Source organism: Sesamum indicum, linkage group LG11 (genome assembly GCF_026168435.1).
Source record: "Sesamum indicum cultivar Baizhima isolate 11 linkage group LG11, ASM2616843v1, whole genome shotgun sequence".
NCBI classification, from domain to species: domain Eukaryota; kingdom Viridiplantae; phylum Streptophyta; class Magnoliopsida; order Lamiales; family Pedaliaceae; genus Sesamum; species Sesamum indicum.
This window is the reverse complement of record NC_142667.1, coordinates 3082645-3103253: the sequence shown is the minus strand read 5'-3', so window position 1 is coordinate 3103253 and position 20609 is coordinate 3082645. Positions and strand designations below refer to the sequence as shown.

At 32.0% G+C, this 20609-nt stretch overlaps 1 protein-coding gene across 5 annotated transcripts; it reads right to left on the bottom strand.

The window, feature by feature from the left end:
- Nucleotides 1–9179: 9179 nt before the first annotated feature.
- Nucleotides 9180–20419, bottom strand: LOC105173279 (cationic amino acid transporter 9, chloroplastic). Of its 5 annotated transcripts, none has more exons than XR_016062836.1 (10): nucleotides 20111–20419; nucleotides 19129–19535; nucleotides 18018–18194; nucleotides 17686–17910; nucleotides 17417–17593; nucleotides 16955–17191; nucleotides 15753–15842; nucleotides 15492–15652; nucleotides 14918–14993; nucleotides 9180–9613 (listed from the first exon to the last, which is right to left on the bottom strand). XR_016062836.1 is itself a non-coding variant. In XM_088875594.1 (9 exons), exons 1-8 carry the CDS (start codon nucleotides 20412–20414, stop codon nucleotides 15506–15508), a joined length of 1764 nt encoding a protein of 587 aa, XP_088731720.1. In that variant the 5' UTR covers nucleotides 20415–20419; the 3' UTR covers nucleotides 9180–9613; nucleotides 15492–15505. The 5 variants fall into 5 exon arrangements, 3 of the variants coding, with proteins under 3 accessions (XP_088731720.1, XP_011093274.2, XP_011093273.2); XR_016062837.1 differs by having other exon boundaries at nucleotides 14936–14993; XM_088875594.1 differs by lacking the exon at nucleotides 14918–14993.
- Between the last annotated feature and the right edge of the window lie 190 nt (nucleotides 20420–20609).

The window sequence follows — 20609 nt, the reverse complement described above, 5'->3', positions numbered from 1 at the left end:
GGAAAAACTATTGAAATCATATTAAATACTTTGTTCAATCATTTTTAACAGTCGAACTTTTTAAACATCTATTACATTAGTATATATTCAATAACTTTTTTTTTCAACAAAAGGTAAATTGCATAAATAGATAAAAAGAGACATACAACAATACGGTTCAAGTAGTCGAGGCCCCGTCAAACGAAGGGATCCTCCAAAGTCGGTAAAGTGCACGTGTACTAACTACTGAGGGGAGGGTATGGCTAAGTATGACATATCTAATCTCCTCAACTACAATCCTAGCAAGTGTGTCATATGTACGGCTAGGATGCTGAAAGATCCGTTGATTCCGTTCTTGCCACAAGTGATACAATAACGATGCAAACAATGCGCGGTATGAGGCGTTGATGACGTGCTTCCCCCTCCATTTAAGCGACATCCACTCTACGGCAATATTCCACGATCGAATACGCCATCGAACCCGTACAGTCCCCCAAAAATCTACACTGCACTGACGAACATAATGACACTGAGAGAACAAATGCTCATGTGTCTCAGAGATCCCGTCTTGGCAAAGGACACATACCCCATCGGTATGGTGCAACCATCGTTTGTCAAGAGTAGATAACTTTCCCAAAATAACAAGCCATAAAATAAATTAGTCGCAGAGAATCTATTCAATTTCAAGTAAAATTCACAAACAGATTCAGGAAAATAAGTAAAAAGAATGCTTTCAAAGTAATCAGAAAGGAGAAAGAACTAATAGGAGCATGAGTTTTCATATTATAATTGACTAATTTTAATATTGACTGATTCTCCGAAATTGTGTTCCTAGTAAAAAAAAAGAAATAAAATATACTTCTAATGAACTATAATTTGAATATTTATTGTATTAGGACTAAATTTATTCAATGAAAGATATAAGTATGTAATATAAATTTGCATCCCAAAAAGGGATGGAGAAATTCCTTTGTCAATATTTAATTAGGCCTTATATATTTTTTGGTAATTCTCATTTATATTTAGTTGATATATGAAAATTAGCCTTTCTAATATGCTTCTTCCTTTGTATATATGCATTATTCTTATACAGCAATTTTTCCAACTTTTTGTAAACACGATTTAATTGGTTAATTAGTGTTTAATATTTTGATACATTAAATAATCTGATAAATTATATCGATAAAATAAAAATAGATTATGAATTACTCATTATCCAAATGTACGACACCTCCTTTAATTTCTCTCATAAAATAATATTCCTCGATAAAATATACATTTATTTATTGTAAAAAATAGTCTCTCCTTAATCCACCCTAACCTCTTGTCCTAAAATTTTTGTCCATTGATTTATGTAATAATTTTAAGTTCATGAATGTATTTAAATTTGCATAAAAGAAAAGAATGGAGAATAGAATAAGGAAAAATGCAAGCAACTCCCCTTTCTTTTTTTTTTAACACCCGAAGGTGGGGGAAGCTTTGCGGGGTCCCCGTCCCTTCTTCATTGAAATTTACCTAACAACAATCACTACATCATTACTGCAATAAAATCATAAATGGAGGAGTACTACTCCTTTACATTGTAACAATTTCTTCTAGCGACATTATGTTTTGAGTTTCTGCTACCATATTCTTTTGATTTGCCTTGTTCGAATTCTTGGGCCACAAGAGTTACTCATTTGTTTCATCACTCGGTTTTTTTCCTCTGAATTCTTGAGCAGGTAATCCGGTTGCTCGTCCATAGGGAATTGATTTCTGGGCAGTCTGGTCGGAGTGGTCAGCTCCTGTAACAGCTGCTCTGCGGATTTTGTATCAACTAGGTTGCAATTGGTCAAGCAGATCAGGTCGCGAATCTTCAAATGCCTGACATTGCTGTCCATAATCTCTCCCTCTTCTGAACTCTAATCCTCCTCTGAATTCTCTGAACTCTGATCCTCTTCTGAATTCTCTGAATTTTGATCCTCCTCTGAGTTCTGTTCGAGTAGCATGATAGTATTTTTCACATGTGTCCAATTTCCATCAGCTACTTTATACTCCAAATGAGCAACTCCCTTGTGATATCGCAAATGAGCAAATTACCCTCTTATGACAAAACAAACAGTGATTTACCTCCCTATGATTTTAAAATGAAGCAATTTACCTTCTTGTATAAGGAGGTAAATCGCTTTATTTTAAAAAGTACAGGGAGGTAAATTACTATAATTTTTTTATAGAGGGGTAATGTGGTCATTTTTAATATCATAGGGGATAAATGAGGCTATTTATAACCGTACGGTACCGTCTGGGAGAGTGACATGTGGCTCCACTGAGATGCTGCCATGTCACCTAATCCAAGGGCAGCCACTGGAATTGACTTTTAACCTGGTCAAGATTGATCAAACTTGGTAAAAAATAGTCAACTATAAATATATAAATGCCTTAAAAAGCAGGGGTATTTGGATAATTAAATAATCTCCCTCATCACTATTATATTTTCTTACAGCTAAAAATATATATATATAATGATAAATATAAGTACATCGTATTAATTTTCATTGTGAAAAAATGATAGGAGAATAGAATACACGAATTCATAGATTATTGCAACTATTATATTCAGAAAAGGTATAAATCTTTTGACTCGAGGAATAATTGTTCAAAATTTTCAATCCATCTTTTTTTATTATATTTATATAAAAAAAGGTCTCTTGTAGAAAATATAGTTGCTGATAATGTCCGACAGAGGATCCTTAGTATTAATTTAGCTTCGTCAATCAATACACGTGCATTGTATAGACTATGGCGTATCTCTTGACCTGTCGACGGAGAAATTATCTGATGATCACCTTGTTGTACTGTACTATTATTTTACTTAAATGAAATTTATATTTACCCAGAAAATATAGTTGCTGTGGGCCACAAATCATCTATCAAAAAAGTCGAGACGGAGTAAGTTGTAAAATGTGCAATGAAGATGACGTACAAACAACACAATTATACAAATAAAAATTATAATCTATCAAAAAATTAGAGGAAACACAAAAAAAAAAAAAAGGACAAACGAAAGCAATACATTATATTTAATATTGTTATGTAAATTTGTATTTATAATTTGTTTAACTTTTCCTATATATTAGGACAATGTTTCAAATTGACCAACCTTTTGAGAATTCATTTCTCTTTATTCAAACTTAACTAATATATTTTATATTTATCATTAAATATTAAATTATATATGATTAGAAAAAATATATCGCGTCTACATTATTACAAGTATCTATAAAAGTATGAATGGCCTTAAAATTTTATTTTATTTTTTCATTTTTTGGTTCACCTAAGTTAACTTCATATTAATATTTTTATTCTTGAGGATAATTATGTAAAACAATTTACTTATTTACCCATACTAATTACTTTTTACATTTATTATTTACTATCATTAATGACTTTTCACATTATTTATATTTACTCATATTAATTACTTTTCACACTGTACTTATTTACTCATTTTAATCTTTTTTTTAATATATTATATTCATAATTTGTATAATACACTTACTACTGGATAAAAAATTCCATTACGAAATAACACGAAATGACTAGAAAAATTCGTAAAATTTGAAAGGATTTAATACGTTGAGAAATTATCATGTAAAATTATAGTTAGTTAGATTACTTGTCATATTGAAACAGGTTATATAACAAATAAAATTAATTAAATAAATTGTCATGTAAAATAGATATTTTGAAGTGTAAGACAGGTTAAAATACAATGAGAAGCAATTAAATTATTTATTCCTTGTAAAAAATACTTTTGTAATAAGATAGACTAAAGTGTTCAAAAATACCCTAATCATATACATGACATGTAATGACTACAAGTTCATGAAACTTGAAAGAAGTTCATGCATTGAGAAATTTCCTAGCATAGATCTAGAAGACAATTAGTTGGATCACTAATAGGTTAGATGAAAAATAAAAATTAATAAATAAATTATCATGTAAAATAAAAATTTTGAAGAGCAAAATAAGTTAAAAAACAAATGAGAATCAATCAAATCACTTATCTTCTATAAAAAATGTTACAGTTTGAAGTTTTAAAACTTCAAAATAATATTTCAATTTTAATTTTCAAATTGAAGTGTGTAACGCCCTTTTTAATTTTGTAATACCCCACTAATGACCGTTATTTCGATTTTAATTTTGGGTATTACATGTTCAATGCTAACTCCCACAGTGACACTCTTCTTTCTTTGCTTTATTATTTCCTAATTTATTTTGAAAATAATGGCTTCTCTTGAGTATGCTAACAATGTTAAGCCTGAAAACTTTAATGGAGTTAATTTTAGAAGATGGAAAAATCAAATGAAATATTGGTTAATTGTTCTTGAATTTATTTCTGCCATTGATGATAATGTTAAACTAAATTCTTGGCATACTCGTGAAGAGGTAGATACATTGTCATAATTGTATTCTAAGTGCCTTGTCAGAAATGCTCTATGATGTGTTTTATACTTATGCTAATGATAAAGAACTTTGGAATGCATTAAAACTGAATATGGGATTGATGATTCTGGAATGCAAATATTTAATGTCTCTACTTCCATGAAATATACTATGGTTGATGGAAAATCTATTAATGAGCAAATAAATGAATTTCAAGATTTGTTAAGACCATTGGAAGAAAGTGGTCCAAAATTTAGGGAAGATTATAAACTTTCATGTTTGATTGATAAGTTTCTACCGTCTTGGTCTAGTTTTGCTAAAGGTTGAAGACATCAACAAGGTGTATTAATTTTAACTCGAGCTTTTTTAAATCATTGAGAATAAAGGAGCAACGTAGGATGAATATTAAACAGGAAGAGATGAAGGTCAAAGTTAATATAGTGGAGGATAAAAGAAATTATAATAAAAAGAATTTCAAGAAAAAAGATATTAAGTTTAAGAATAATAAAAAAGGTTGGAGGAACGAGTATCGCCATAATAATATTCAACCTAAAATTCAGAATCATAGGAGTGATAAAGGCAAAGAAAAGGAAGAAAGGATGTGATTCGTATGTGGAAAGACAAATTATATGGCTGAGGAAACTGAAAAGAATGCTTCTAAGTTCAACTGTAAGCCTAAGAATCAGCACGGATAAGTGAATATGTTGGTTGAAGAGGGACCATCTGTCAGGTTACAATCTATACCTTCATTAGTAAGCTTTACATATCAAAATAATGATTGATGGTTAAACTCTGACGCTAATATACATGTTTATTTTACAAATCAATGTTTAAATCTTATCAGAACTCAAGTGAAGGAAGCGTGACACTAGAAAATAATATTGTCGTACAAATTCATGGGGTTAGAAGTATTGATCTAAAGATGACCTCTAGAAAGATGTTAACTCTTGAAGGAGTACGACATGTTCCCGACATTAGAAAGAATTTAATTAGTGGGTCTTGTTTAGTGCAAAACGGTTACAAACTAGTTATGGAGTCAAATAAAGTTGTAATCACTAAAAATAATATTTTTGTTGGGAAATGATTTGTTAGTGATGGATTATTTAAATTAAATATTGTAAATAAAATCAAAGAAGGTTCCAATCTAATTCTCTATATTGAATTTAGTATTTTATGGAATGAAAGATTGAGACATGTAAGTAATAGAAAGGTTAAAAATTTATGGAATTTATTTTGATTCCAAAATTTCAAGTAAATATTGATTATAAATGTAAAATATGTGCGCAAGCAAAACAAACTAAAAGGCCTTATAAATCAGTTGAAAGAAATTCAAATATTTTGGATCTAATCCATAGTGATGTTTGTGGTTCAAATAGGTCTCCAACTAGAGGGGGTAATAAATATTTTGTAACTTTTATAGACGATTTTTTCAAGCATTGCTATATTTATCTTATTAAAGCTGAGGATGAAGTTTTTTATAAGTTTAAGGTTTATGAAAATGAAGTTGAAAATCAATTAGAGAAAAAGATTAAAATATTGAGGTCTAATAGAGGGGAAGAATATTCTTCAAGAGAGTTGTCAAAATTTTGTGAAGATAATGGTATAATATATGAGTTCACACCTCCCTATTCATCACAATCAAATGGCATAGCTAAGAGAAAACTAGGACTTTGATGGATATTGTTACTGCGATACTAATAAACTCAGAAGCACCAGAAAATTTATGGGGAGAAGCTATTTTAGCTTTTTGTTGTACATTAAATCACATAATAATTAAAGATAATACTAAAACACCTAGTTATGGAAAAATAGGACTGATAGACTAAATTTTTCTCAAAGTGTGGGGGTGTCTAGCGAAAGTAATTATACCTTAATTCAAAACAAAGAAAATAGGTCCTAAAAATGCTATCTTTATTGGATACGCCCAAATAGTACTGCAAATAGGTTTCTAGTATTTAATTCTGAGGTTAGTGGAATATCTAACAATATAATTATTGAGGCTAGAGATGCTACATACTTTGAAGATGTTTTTCCTTTTAAGATTAAAATTCAAAGTGTGTCTTACATTTCAAAAATTGAATCTTCGAGAGTTGAATCATCCAGTAGTGTGGTGTTAGAAAATAAGTAAAGAGAACCTATAGAACTAAGGAGAAGTAAAAAAGCTAGGATCGAAAAGGATTTTGGTGATGAGTTTATCCCAATTTTAGTTGAAGGGGATTTACAAACTTATGATGAATCAATATCTTCTATTGATGCACCTTTTTAGAAAGAAGCTATTAATGATGAGTATAGTTCAATTATTCAAAATAATACTTGGATTTTATCTGATTTACCCTTTGGTAGTAAACCAATAGGATGTAGATGGATCTTTAAGAAAAAGTTAAAAGCTGATGGATCAATAGATAAATATAAGGGAAGATTAGTAGCGAAAGGATTTACTCAACAAGAAGGGATAGATTATTTTGATACTTATTCTCCGATTGCTAGAATTTCAACTATTAAACTTTGTTGGCTTTAGCCTCTATATATAAATTGATGATTCATCAAATGGACGTTAAGACTGTATTTTTGAATGGGGATTTAAATGAAGAAATTTATATGGAACAACCTGAAGATTTTAAGGACAAGAACATAAGGTGTGTAGGTTAGTGAAATATTTATATGGGTTGAAATAAGCTCCTAAATAATGGCATGAGAAATTTAATGAGGTGATTATAGGATATAGATACAAGTCAATGAGCATGATAAGTGTGTATAATAATTTTTTTATTCAAATAAATATTTAACCAAAATTTTGGGTGAACTTGTTTCTCAATTAACATATTCTCAAATTATAGGATCACTGCTATAATTTTTCTAATAGGACAAGACCAGATATTTTCTACGCAGTTGGTAGACTTAGCAGATACACTCATAATACAAGTAAAGATCATTGGAATGCTTTGGAAAGAATAATTAAATATCTTAGAGGAACAATAAACCATTCTTTATATTATAAAGGTTTTCCCAATATACTTGAAGGATATAGTGATGCTAATTGGATTACTGATAGCTCTGAGGTTAAGTCTACTAGTGGATTTATTTTTATGATGGGTGGAGCAGCAATAACTTGGGATTCTAAAAAACAAACAGTTATATCTAGAAGTACTATGGAAGCTGAATTAATAGTTTTAAATACTGCTTGTACAATCGTTGAATGGTTAAAAGACCTATTACTTGATATCCCATTGGTAAATAAAGCTTTGCACAGCTATTTCTATACATTATGATTATAAGGCAACTACAGATCTTGTGAAACAGACACATTCTAATAAGAAAATGACTATACATCTACAAGCTAAGTGTAAGAGTGTGAAGTCATTATTAAAAAGAAATGTCATGTTTCTTAATTTTGTAAAATCAGAGAAAAATTTGGCAGATAATTTGACCAAAGGTTTACCTAAAAAGGGTGTATATGAATTACTGAGGGGGATGGGTAGGAGTAACCCAACCTTTGTGATTGGAGAACCCATGAAAAAGGTTCAATGAGTAGGAACAACCTATAATGTGTGACTCATTTGACACTACTTTATGAGAGAGCATCTCCTCCCCATCCTCATGGTGATAGTGCTTTATAGTGTGATGTTAGGTTGGGATTTAACCCTTAATGAGACAAGGCGGGAATTCCACGGGATATAGGTTACACATACCCTTAGAGGTTTCATCTAAATGAGAGTTGCTATGAGGCCATAGCTATGAGTTTGGGCTAACCCTAAAACTCTCATGAGAATCAAGATTAGACCGCATGGCCGTTAACAGTGCTAACCCGCTCTCAACAAAGACCAATGTCAATACTGTGTGTGACATATTGAAATTTGGCGAAGGGACCTAATTCAAGGCCTGGTCTATTATGGCTCTCTCAAATGAAAATCGTCAATACTAAGTGTAGGTTCAAGCTCGGAAGGTCCCTGCACCTATTGCATAGTATTCAATTGCCCTATTATATTTGCTTATATATCATTTGAAGTTTTCAAACTTGTGGGAGATTGTTACAATTTGAAGTTTTAAAACTTCAAAATAATATTTCAATTTTAATTTTCAAATTAAAGTGTGTAACACCCTTCTTAATTTTGTAACACCCTACTAATGACCATTATTTTTATTTTAATTTTCGGTGTTACATGTCCTATCCTAACACTATAAATAGGAGGTCCTAGGGGTCTAGGAACACACACAACTTACTCTTGCATCTCAATTCTCACACTCCGATTCTTCTTACTACATATTTTTGGGCAACTTGATAAAGTCTAGTTCTTTAGTCTTCTTGTGAACGTGCTCAAAATAGAAGACACTGATTGAGCCTTCCTCGATTTTATCTGGGGGTGGTGGTGAATCGATAGTACCTACACGGAGGGAGGCCATCACGATCTTAGGACAACGTTAAGTGACGTGACTCCTACAGGCCAGCCGTTTTATATTTATTTACACATATCACATGCATTATTTATCTTGATTTGCCAAAGCTATTTTAACAGTAAACTAAAATTTTCAAAACAAAAAACACTTTTATTTGTAGTTAAGATACTCAAATGTAATTTAAGCTTTGAGGTGTAACTACTGCATGTGTTATACGATTTTTCTCATTCATCCATAATATAATGAAATAAACTGTTAGTTTACAAGATTTTAACGATAGAAATGCTCCTTGTTAAAAATATCACAAGGTTTAAATGATACTCCTAAACAACCACCACATATCCATTCTCCGAAATAGAACATAAAAAGAATAAAAAAAATTGGCACAAAATTATTTATAACCATTGCCTATAAAAAAAATATGAATGGAAAACAGATCTTCTAAATCTTTTGTATTACCTAGAGTTTTATTAATATAATTACTAATAAAAATGTAATGGGTATTGTAAAAATAGTTATTAAATAGTTCATTCAAAGTTATAACTTATAGGTTTTTTCAATCATAAAGGTGGTGAATAGTCCCGGACGAACAACAGGTTTGAATGTCAGCAACGGATGGTCAGAAGAGGAATTGAGTATCTGGTCTCGACTCCAAGGCCCACCACTCAATAATGGGATGACCCAGTCAACTGCTCCCTCGCCCTCGCCACCACAGCCGCAACTCCCCGACATAGATGATCGGGTGTTGGCACTCGAGGCTACACCAGAAGCGTCGATCCCAACTGGCCCGATTATTTAGAGCCCGAGCCTCCAGCTGATCCCCCGGCACCCGACGACGACGACGACGAACACGCAGCAGTTGGGAATAATATTTAGATTATGATTTTTTTGGTATTTCGTAAAAATACAATTTTGTAATAATATTTTAATTTTTATAATTAAATTATTTTTTTGTTATATTATGTGTGTTTTATATAAATTTATTCACTTAATTTTACAAAAAAAAAATATTAAAATACATTAAAATATTAAAATATATTAAATAAAATAAAATTTAAAATATATTAAATAAATTCTAATAAATTATATATTAAAATATATTAAAAATAATAAATTTTGTAGCTACATTTGTAACGACTTTTGTAATACACCAATAAAATGTAAAATCGCCAGGCCGTTATAAAGAATGTGCCAAAAACAATTACAAATTAGAAACTAGGTTATTCCGAAAATCGTTACAAAATCAGTGAAAAAAACAGTTACAAATGCAGTGCCAAACACAGATACAAATATTATACAAAACAGTTATAAAGAGTATTACAAAAACCATTCCAAATATCTGGCAAAGCCATACCTAAATGTGCTACAAAAGCCATTAAATAACAATTATATCAAATCTAACCTAGTTGTTATAAAATTCATTCCAAATTAATTTTTTTTCCATGTTACTAGTTTTGTAACGGCTATAATCAATTGCCGTACTCCTCGTTTAGCCGCGGTAGGCCTAGCCGTTACAAAAATAGTTAAAAAAAATGCGTTACAAATTAAAAAAAAAAAACTATTCCAATAAATTAATTTTTTTTGTAGTGATAAATTATAGAAGAATTATAACGAGAAATTATATAGTTATATTAACTTTCTGGTGAGCATTTCTTAATTGGCATCAAAAAAAATATGATAAAATAAATGTACGCATAATACAATATCAATAGGAGATAAACAAAAATGAATAGTAAAACAATAAAGTGCATAAATATATCTATATGAGATTTTAAACATAGATTTAAATATATATAATACACATACTATAGAACATCAACAGGACAAAATGAGAAAATAATAGAGGTGCGCATATTATTATATTTAGAAAATTCTATCTAAAATATTTCAAGACATTAGTATGATTACTCTAAAGAAAATATTGAAGTTTTATGAAATACTTTTGATTGCAAGTGATCCTTTGATGAGTACATTACCTATTTAAGTCTGTATATTGCGTTTAAAACATCATATGTGTTTTTAGTATTTATACATATATTTAGAATCAAAGATAGTTGAGGCTCCTCAATTGAAATATACTTTTTTTACTCCCCTTCAATGATATATTTTTAAGTTATTTAGACACAATAAAAACTAAAAAAAGTTAACAATTAAAAGTTACAATTGCAACAAATGTTGAAAACAAAATAAAGTGAAGAACAAATTTATTTATCAAATAAGTAGAAAAAGATTATTTTAATTACAACTATTAACATAAAGAATAGAATCAATAAGGTCTTGTATTTTTAAAGTATCTAAAAGCCTGCAATAATCAATTGCATGCCATAAACATTGTTACTTGTAAAACGCTATCTAGAAATTAGTATGATATAAAAGTTTACTAGATGAGATGGGATATCCCTTCCCGGGATTGACTTGGGACAATGTTAGGGATTGCAACATTAGAACTCGATAGTTAGACGTTTACTAGGCAATAAACAATCCACACGTGATAGGCCTACACACGTTTACCATTCCGGATTAGTTGGGATAGACTAAATGTGAAATTATACTTTTGTACCCATCGTTTTTGAAAATTTCCTCCGCTCTACTTTCTCTTCTCTCACATTCTCACGATATCTTCTTAGATAAAAAGATTTCCATTTGCGTCAAGTTTTCTGCAAGTAGAAACTGGGAAGTTCCAACGAATGTGCCTATCTTTCTGGGGTTTGCTAATGCATCAATTTATTCATATCAGATGCTACAAAAGAAAGGAAAGGTACCAGATTTGACTCCCATAATTGACATGAGAACACATTTAGTCAGAATGCTACTTTTCAATGATACGTATGGGAAAGAACCAGGGCCTGAGTACATTCCAAGTCCATGGATTCTGGGAAATGAGTAAAATTGGTGATGAGAAATACAAAATGAATAAGCTATCAGCTATGGTTATCTAGCCCAACTGAAGTATGAACAATGGATTAGGCTGCAATCTCCAAATAGGAACTCCTAGTTCACAATTGCCGAGGTCAGAACGAATACTATCTCATTTTTACTGAATTTGGTGGGCTGCAACAGTTAACACATCATCTTAAAAGTGATTGACATATTTTCATCACATGATTAGAATCAACTACAACTGCTATACATTCATCTTCAACACAACATACTGATATCAAGATTTGAAATCTTGAAAATGTTCCAACTTCTGATAACAAAGGACCACACTACGATTTGCTTTGTGCAAGCCCTTCCCTTCACGCCTCTCTTTGCACCGAAGAAGAAGACACTCAGGAAATTAAACTCGGGGACAACAGATTTAATTTGGTAGGTGTACAAGGCCAAATCGGACATTTCACATGGCTGTTTTGGGGGTATTAATAGCAAAGCAAATTTTCAAACGCACATCTGGTCGGGATTGCAATCCTTAGCTAATGTGCTGGATTGTGGAAGGAAGTATAATCCCGGATTATACCGAACCTTGCCTAATTTTACCAGGCCATCCATTTTGCAGGTAAACCCACTACTAGGTGGGATTGAGGCGGATATCCGCCTTAATCCCACCTATTAAACACGGCCTAAGTTGATAGTCTATTCACAATCTGGATTGGTTTTATAGTAGAGACTAAAGTTAATAGATTACTAATGATCAAGTTTGATTATTTAAATATTTAAATTCAATCATTCATGCACCCTTTATAGTGATTATGCAATGTATTATATGTATTAAGATAGAATACATAAGACATTATCAATTAGAAATATATTCTAACATAAGCCTTACAGAAAGGGAAACCAATTTTTAAAAAAATTAAGGAGTGTAAATTATACATATGACATTGTTCCTGAAGAACAAGAGATACATACTTACTAAATATTTGATGTTCATCTCAATAGTATTACATATATTATCATAGTTTCACCAAATTTTAATTGATATATATTGTTAACATTTGAACAATAATTTCACCATGTTTTGGTAGGAATGTATAAGTTGAACTTACCATCTATATATCCAAAATATCAATTGTTATTCATATTAAAAATACTCCTATATGTGAAATCATGAAAAATGAAACTTAGTAATCATAAGTTACTAAATTTGTAAATTATTTTGTCTGGCATATTTTATTAGTTCTAACGCCATGTTATTAGAATTTAAATTTATTAAAAAATTAATTTTTAGATGATTAGAAACATTTCATTGTCTAGCTTATAAAATTTTAATTTTCTTCAACTAAATATATGTGCTCTATAAATTAAGAGTCTACTTTTTCACATTAGGCCACAATGTTTTTTCTTTTACATATTTCAAATTTTTTATTTTATTTGTGTTATACTTTTTAGCAAGAAAATAATATTTTTTTTTATATCTATAGTTTTCTTTTCTAGGTATATAAATATAAACTTTAGTGCAATGATCTATATAACTTACCAATTTCTTATCTTTTAATTTAATAAAGCTGACCATTTTTTTTAATCCTCAAAATTACTGCTTTTATAGTTTATAACATATCTCAAAATATTATAGAAACATGAGTATGTAATCACCTGCCAAATTCATGCTACTAAAAAAAGATAAAAATAATAAATAAGAAATTGAGGGTTTTGACTAATGACGGGATAATCATGATTTTGGTCCCTATACTTTGGTCCCCGAACTTTGAAGTTTGACAATATTAATCTTCAAACTCACACTTTTAGTCCCTGCCGTTAGATTTGGTGTTAGAATTTGCCGGAGAAATGTCATGCGATGTGCACATGAGGCAAAAATGATAGAAAAAAATTAGGGAGAATTACAATTTTGGTCCCTAAACTTAACCGCTTATTCAGTTTTGATTTTCAAACTATTGAAATTGACAATATTAGTCCTCAATCTAATCATTTTTTAACAACTTGTACTTCATCTCTCATTTTTTCCAACTCCCATTCTTTCCCAAAGGAACTCTAGCTTGATTTCCACTCGATTTTCTCAAATTCACTGATAATTTTATGTTATTCACTAAATTAAAATAATTTTCCTCATTTTTCTTCAAAACCCATTTGAAATTTTTGAGTTCTTAGGCCCAAATCCCCAAAAGTGTAGAGCTCTCAAACCTTAATCATGATCTGGGCAAGCATGAATTTTTCTACCTAGATTGCAAGGAGTCCATGATGTTAACAGTGAAAGCTTAAATCCACAATTGCAGAAGAATAGAGATTAGGCTTTTGAAGAGTTTTGCGAATGAGAAAATTTTTTCCCCAATTATCTCTAAAGTAAACCTTCAAGCTTGAACAAAAATGGTGGAAATTGATTCTTTTAATCAATTTTATTAAGTAAGCTCCAAGGTGGGAAGGAGGTTTTGTTTCCCTCCAATGCTGCCACCATCAATTCTAACGAAAAATCTAATGTGTAGGGACCAAAATTGTTAAAAAAATCAGTTTGATGACTAATATTGTCAAGCTCAAAATTTTAGGGACCAAAACTGAATAAGTGGCTAAATATAGGGACCAAAATCGTAATTCTCCCGACTAATGACTATAAGCATAAATTCCCTATTAAAGAAGAAAATCAAAAGTAAAATATCAATTACCTCATTTAATCTTGATTGGTTCAAAATTCTTAGTAACATAGATAAAGTAAATACATCAAAATTGATTAGAAACATGATACAACATTTTGAGAAGATGTAAATATTAAATAACGAATACGAAAGATGACATTGAAATTCAAATGCCAAGCAAATGGGATATACTTAATAATTTTATCGAGAAAACCCAAAAAATTCATGAAAACAACACGAGCACTTCTCAATGCTAACAAAATAGAACAAGTAAATGAATAACGAAATCATGTCTTTACATAACCATTTATTTAGTTATACTTTTATTTAGCATTTCAACTTTTATCGAATAGAAAGCTTTTACAATAATAATTAAAAGTTCAAACTCATTAAACTTAACGAATAGAGTCTTTTCATTTGTAAAGTACTTATTAAATTTTAAAACAATATTTTTTAATTTATGACATACTTTAATTATATTTTACTTAATTAATTTTTTAATTAATATAATTATTTTATAGAGATAATAAACACGTTGCACGTGGTTCTTACTAGTTACAAAAAAAAAAAAAGAATAAATTACAAGAAGCTACCTGAGGGGTGTTTCTAACCTGCTCTGTGTTTAAAGGAGTATACCCTTGAAATTAACGGATATAGAACAAATACTTCCTACAATGAGTTATCACAAGAGGATATTTGTTAGACGTCCATTAATTTCAATAGAGTATTTATAACTTTTCAAACAATAAGAAAGTATTTGTAATTATGGCAACCCAAAGATCCCATTGTAATTTACCCATACTCGGCAGTTATTTATTGTTATCTATTTTCTTTTCAACATCTTTTCCCAGACAAAAAGAAAACCTAAAATTCACCGGATGAAAAAATCAAGTTTTGGCAGACTAAAAAAAATCAAAATCCAAGCAGAATATGGGTGTCTGAGCTGCCTGTAAATTCCTCCAGCAAAAATAGACAACTTTCCCAGTCTCCATCTGTAATAAAAAGCTAGAGTTCTGCAATATATACACACAACTCTATCCTCTGACCTCTTATTAGGTATAAAGTGACTTTTCTATTTTCCATGTCAGTGTGGGGAAACTACTTCATCAATCAATGTTTCAGATCCCCAGAGAAACTTACAAGAAAAATAATAATAGATGAACTTACATTAACAGGTCGAACTACGGAGCTTCTTCAGCAGGTGCTCGGTGGTAAACAATTGAAGCATTTGAACCTAGAGGATCCGCATGATACTGGCTGTAAAATGCATAAACACCGACTGTAACAATGCTGAGGACTACAAATCTCACCCATGCTTCATAGTGCAGCTGCAGAACAAAGCAGAAATCAGAATAGATTACATAGTTTTCCAACTGCAATTCATGGTTATACGGAGCTAGGGTTTAAAAATTGATGAACTGGAATTACCTGAGCGAACAGAAAAATGTTGAAGAAAATGCTAACAGATGGAATAATTGGAACTCCAGGACATGAAAAACCTGGTGGATCAGTGTAGACCTGCAAAAAACCAGTGAACTATGTAAATCAAAGAAAAATATTATAGACATTGTCAACAAATATAATTATAAATTTGATTCTGTTTTTGGCTGCAAATCATTAGATGCCTAACCACCGCCCAGTCACAATACCACGAATTCGTGATCCATGCTGTACAAAGATCAGCATTGGCATGCCAGTTGGAAAACAGCTTCTATCACTTTCTACCAAGGTATTGATGGTAATTTTCAGATCTCATAGAGCAAAATGCAGTGCATTAACATAGAATCAGAGTCAAGTGAGTGATGAATCTTGAAAATTCAATATGCACTGTGGCGAACAAAGGAGATGATGATATTTTGCACATCAAAGAACAGCATAAAAGAGAGACAACTCTGTGCGCAGAATATAGTTATATGCTGCATGTCCAAAATAAACTACCTCTAGTTGGTCAACCAATCATCATCTTGTTGAACAACTTCAACGCTCAAATTGTAACTTTTCTTATGACTTTTTGTTAATTTGAACTTGAATTTGAATGGGGGAGACACTTAACTGTCCAGTGCCTTGCATCTTGTACTCTCACTTATTGATTGCATAAGTTGACTGACAAACTAGCCTGCTGACTCATTAGTTTCATATTAATCCAAAGACTTCTTTTTTTTCATCCAAGTCCTTGTTTGTGCCTCCCATACTCAAGGGATCCTGTAAATTATGTTTTACAAAATTTAAGTTAGAAAACTGAACTTCATTTCACCCTCGTTTTTAATCACTCACCAGCCATGCTGAAACGAGCTACAACATCCTCACCCCCTTAACCCCAGACATGCCATCACAGAGTATCTCTAGTCTTGACACTGCACAGAAAGTTACAGCAACAAGCCCAAACAAAATGTAGTTCAAAGCATTGATACAAAAAGTTCGGAGTGCCTATGCCCAGTTGTATATTACAAAGGTGTAAAAAGTATTTCGTAACATCAGCATGTGATCATGTTGTTTATAGATGTGAACCTAAAGAAATTGCAAAATCCACACTTTTACTTCACTTTCTGAATCAAATTGAAGATAAAAGCATGCAACTTCATCAAAAATCTAATGAAGCATCATTTGGATGTCAAGTTGAAGAAACTTACTTGCCGTAGATAAAGAGCTCCAGCAGAAAAAATTGCAATAACAGCCGCCAAAATCAGAAAAACAAATGAAGCACCATAACGGAAAAGAACTCCTGCTGCAAAACCACAACAGGCAATTGTGAAAAGGCAAATGATGCCTTCTCCTCTTCTAGAAATCCTCCTGGTAGAAGCCTGACTTGAAGTCTTATCCTTCCAGCGGAGGGTCAACACGCATGCTGAAACAACTGAATACCCTGTCTGAATAAAACCTCATCATAATTAGACTTTCATAAGGTGCTTTTTAGAATAAAAGTTTATCAAGTATAACAACTTTAGATCTTTAAATGCTCATGCAATTTCCAAGATTACAGCCACAAAATATTATGCTTCATAAAGCAAAAGAAAAACAAAATAAAAAAAGAAAGAACTGTTTCCTGCTCTTACCAAGTTAAGAAATAGAAATGAAATATGAAAAGAACATACCAAGGTTCCAACTGATAGAATATGTGAGAGCACGCGCACATTTAGAAGTCCTGCCAATATGCTGGCAATAAGACCAACCCAAACTTGAGAATGAACTGGGGTATGTCGTGTTGGGTGTACTCTGGCAAATATAGCTGGTAGTAAACCATCCCTTCCAAGTCCAAGATACAAGCGAGACTGCTAAGAATAACCAAGCAATCACTTGCTGACCACAGCAAAGATCCAAATAACTCACTTGTTGCAGCAGCTTAAGACAAAATCCAATTTACCTGAACATAAAGTCCAACTAAAAGAGTGGTTGTAAGTCCAGCAACAGCACCAAAGCTGATAAGCACAGATACATATTTCAAGCCCCTCGACGTGAAAGCTTGGGCCAAAGGTGCATCTTCCCCAAGATATTGGTATGGAACCATTCCAGTAATCACTAAGCAAACCCCAATGTACAATGCAACACACACCAGGAGGCTACCAATTATGCCAAAAGGTAAGTCCCTCTGAAGCATCAAGTTCACAGAGTAAGAATTGAAGACAACATTTTAGAGTCTTAGCAGCCAATTACAAAATTAAAACCATGACATGTCAATTATCTTCTTTAATTCACCTGGGGTCTCTTGGACTCTTCAGCAGAATTAGCAACTGCATCAAATCCAACATATGAAAAGAAGACCACTGTTGCTCCGGTCAATATTGAGTTAAAACCATGTGGGGCAAAAGGAGTCCAATTTGAGACATCAACCTCAAATGCACCAACAATGATGATGAAAAGAACAATGAGCACCTATAGAGAATATCTTGTTCCGTCAGCCATATGGGTCCCCATAATGTAGTTAGTTTTAAATTAAATAGGTTAAATAGGAAATGCCAGAGAGCTAATCTCTCATGCATTCATTAAAAATATTTTTCACAAAAAGATGAAATATGAAGCACTAAAGAAGATGTATCACTGTGCTATTTTAATGATCATGTATTGTATTTTTACTAAAAACACTACACATTAGTTATTTCACTTATAAACCAAGTTCAGAAAGCAACAAATGGAGCTATCTGTGGAAATTTTATTGGAACCTCATTCATTTTTCAGTGGTTGGTCTGAGTGTAGCTTCAGTATAATATCCATTACTTGCTCATATAAGTGAACCTTCCATAAAATTCTTTTAGAACAGTGTATTGAAAAGAATGATATTAATATTTAGTTAAGCATTCATGTACTTCAAGACCTTAGAAAACTATATCTAAACAAGAGCACTAAAGAAGCATAATCATTTGATCAAACTCCAAATCATTATTTTTTTTAAGGAAACTAGAATGAATAACTTATGCGCACATTATAAGGTAAACTTAATAGTTTTATTGAATTTGGTCTAAAGTTCTTAATCATCAGAAGAATTCAAGGACAGCCTAAAGTTCTAGTTTGTGTGTGGTAAAATAAAATGGATTAGATATTTGACCCAAACATGCACAAATTAAAGCATGTTGATGCATCCTAACCGGTCCCAACAAAATCTCCAAACTGCTTAGAGAATTCTGTCAATAATCTGAAACTTCTGGTTCAGTCAGTCACATGTGTTAATAAGTACATAATTATCAAAAGGAATGCAAAATAAATTCTATTGAATTAATTATTAGTATTCAGAAGCTTTAATTTTCTCTCCTAGTTTTCATTCAAGCAAAGTTTAGAAACAGAAGAAGAAATTGTAGGATGTGAAGATAACCTTTGTCACTGTCATGATTGAATTTAGTATTGAAGATTCTCCAACACCCCAACACAGAACTACAGTCAGAAGCACTAGGAGAATAGGAGCTAATATATTAATGGATAAAGCTCCAAGAACTTCTTCACCATGCCCAACCCAGCTTGGAATATTATCCTTAAGGAAGGGAATCAACTCTAGGACAGTAACCACATAACTTGCTAAGCTACGTGCTATGCTAGCAGCAGCAATATGATAGTCAAGCATCAACTGAGCAAAGACAAGAAAAGCAGTGAGCTCGTTGAAAGCTGAGTATGTGTACATGTATGCTCCCCCAACTACTGCCGGAAAGCGAGAAGCTAGCTCAGCATAACACAGTGCATTGAGAACACAAGATGCTCCAGCTATGATGAAACTAATTGTAACCCCTGCATTTGAAAATCATGAGAGGAGTTAAAGGCATTAGAAAAGATGATCAGTCATTGACAAGTTCAAACAATGTTATTCAATTTCTCCACAAGAATTTCATCTTAGAAGAGATGATTAAAGGGGTGAATCAAATTGTAAAGAAAAATCACTAACTTCTTTTATCTTATTTTAAATGTCCAGAAAGCTCATGAAATCATCACGTCCCAAAGCTTAAAAGTAGGGATATCAGATAAGTACTTCAAGGATCAGTCAACTGAGCTCCTCTACCACCATAAAGTATTTTCAGTAGTAAATAATTGAATTTCCCAGAATATCGAAGACATAGAGTAATAATTAACCGTCAGGTTCAGAACATCCTCATATGCAAGATCAATTAAATGTGAACTTAAAGCGAAGCTCATTTCCAATAAGTAATATCACAATAAATAAAAATGATGTACTTCTATATATCGTACCAATACAAAGTGTCTCACAGCGAAGTATTAAATGTTAGAGGCCGCTCAGTAAAATACAAATTCCCGTTGCAATCAACAGAGAAAGAAACGAAAACGAAGTCAAAATCAAAATCACCAACCGGGACCAGCGTCGCGAGCAACTGTGCCGGTGACGACGAATATACCAGCGCCAATCGATGCGCCAATGCCCAGTAGAATCAAATCTAAGAGGCCTAGCCTCCGGACGAGGCCGTCGCCGGAGCTCGTACGGACAGAGGTTTCCACAGCCGGAGACAGCGGTTTCGACCGAAGAGCGGACGACCAAAAACGAGAGAAGAAGGATGACGCCGAGGACGATGAAGATGACGTCATCCCGGAGCTCAGCTCAATCCTCATATGCGGGAGATAAGAAGAGAGTGAGAAAGTGAAGAACGAAATATACATATATACGTGCACGTCTGTTTCTATATATATATATAGCTCTGAGAATGTACAATTAATGATGCGTGAGGTCCAATGTAGACACAGGTGTACAAACAACGGTCTGTAGTTGATTTGAACTCTCTCTGATGTCTCTTTGTTTGAGTTTTGGCGGTTTTACACGTTTTACACGTGACATCAGATTAAGCCATGTTTGTC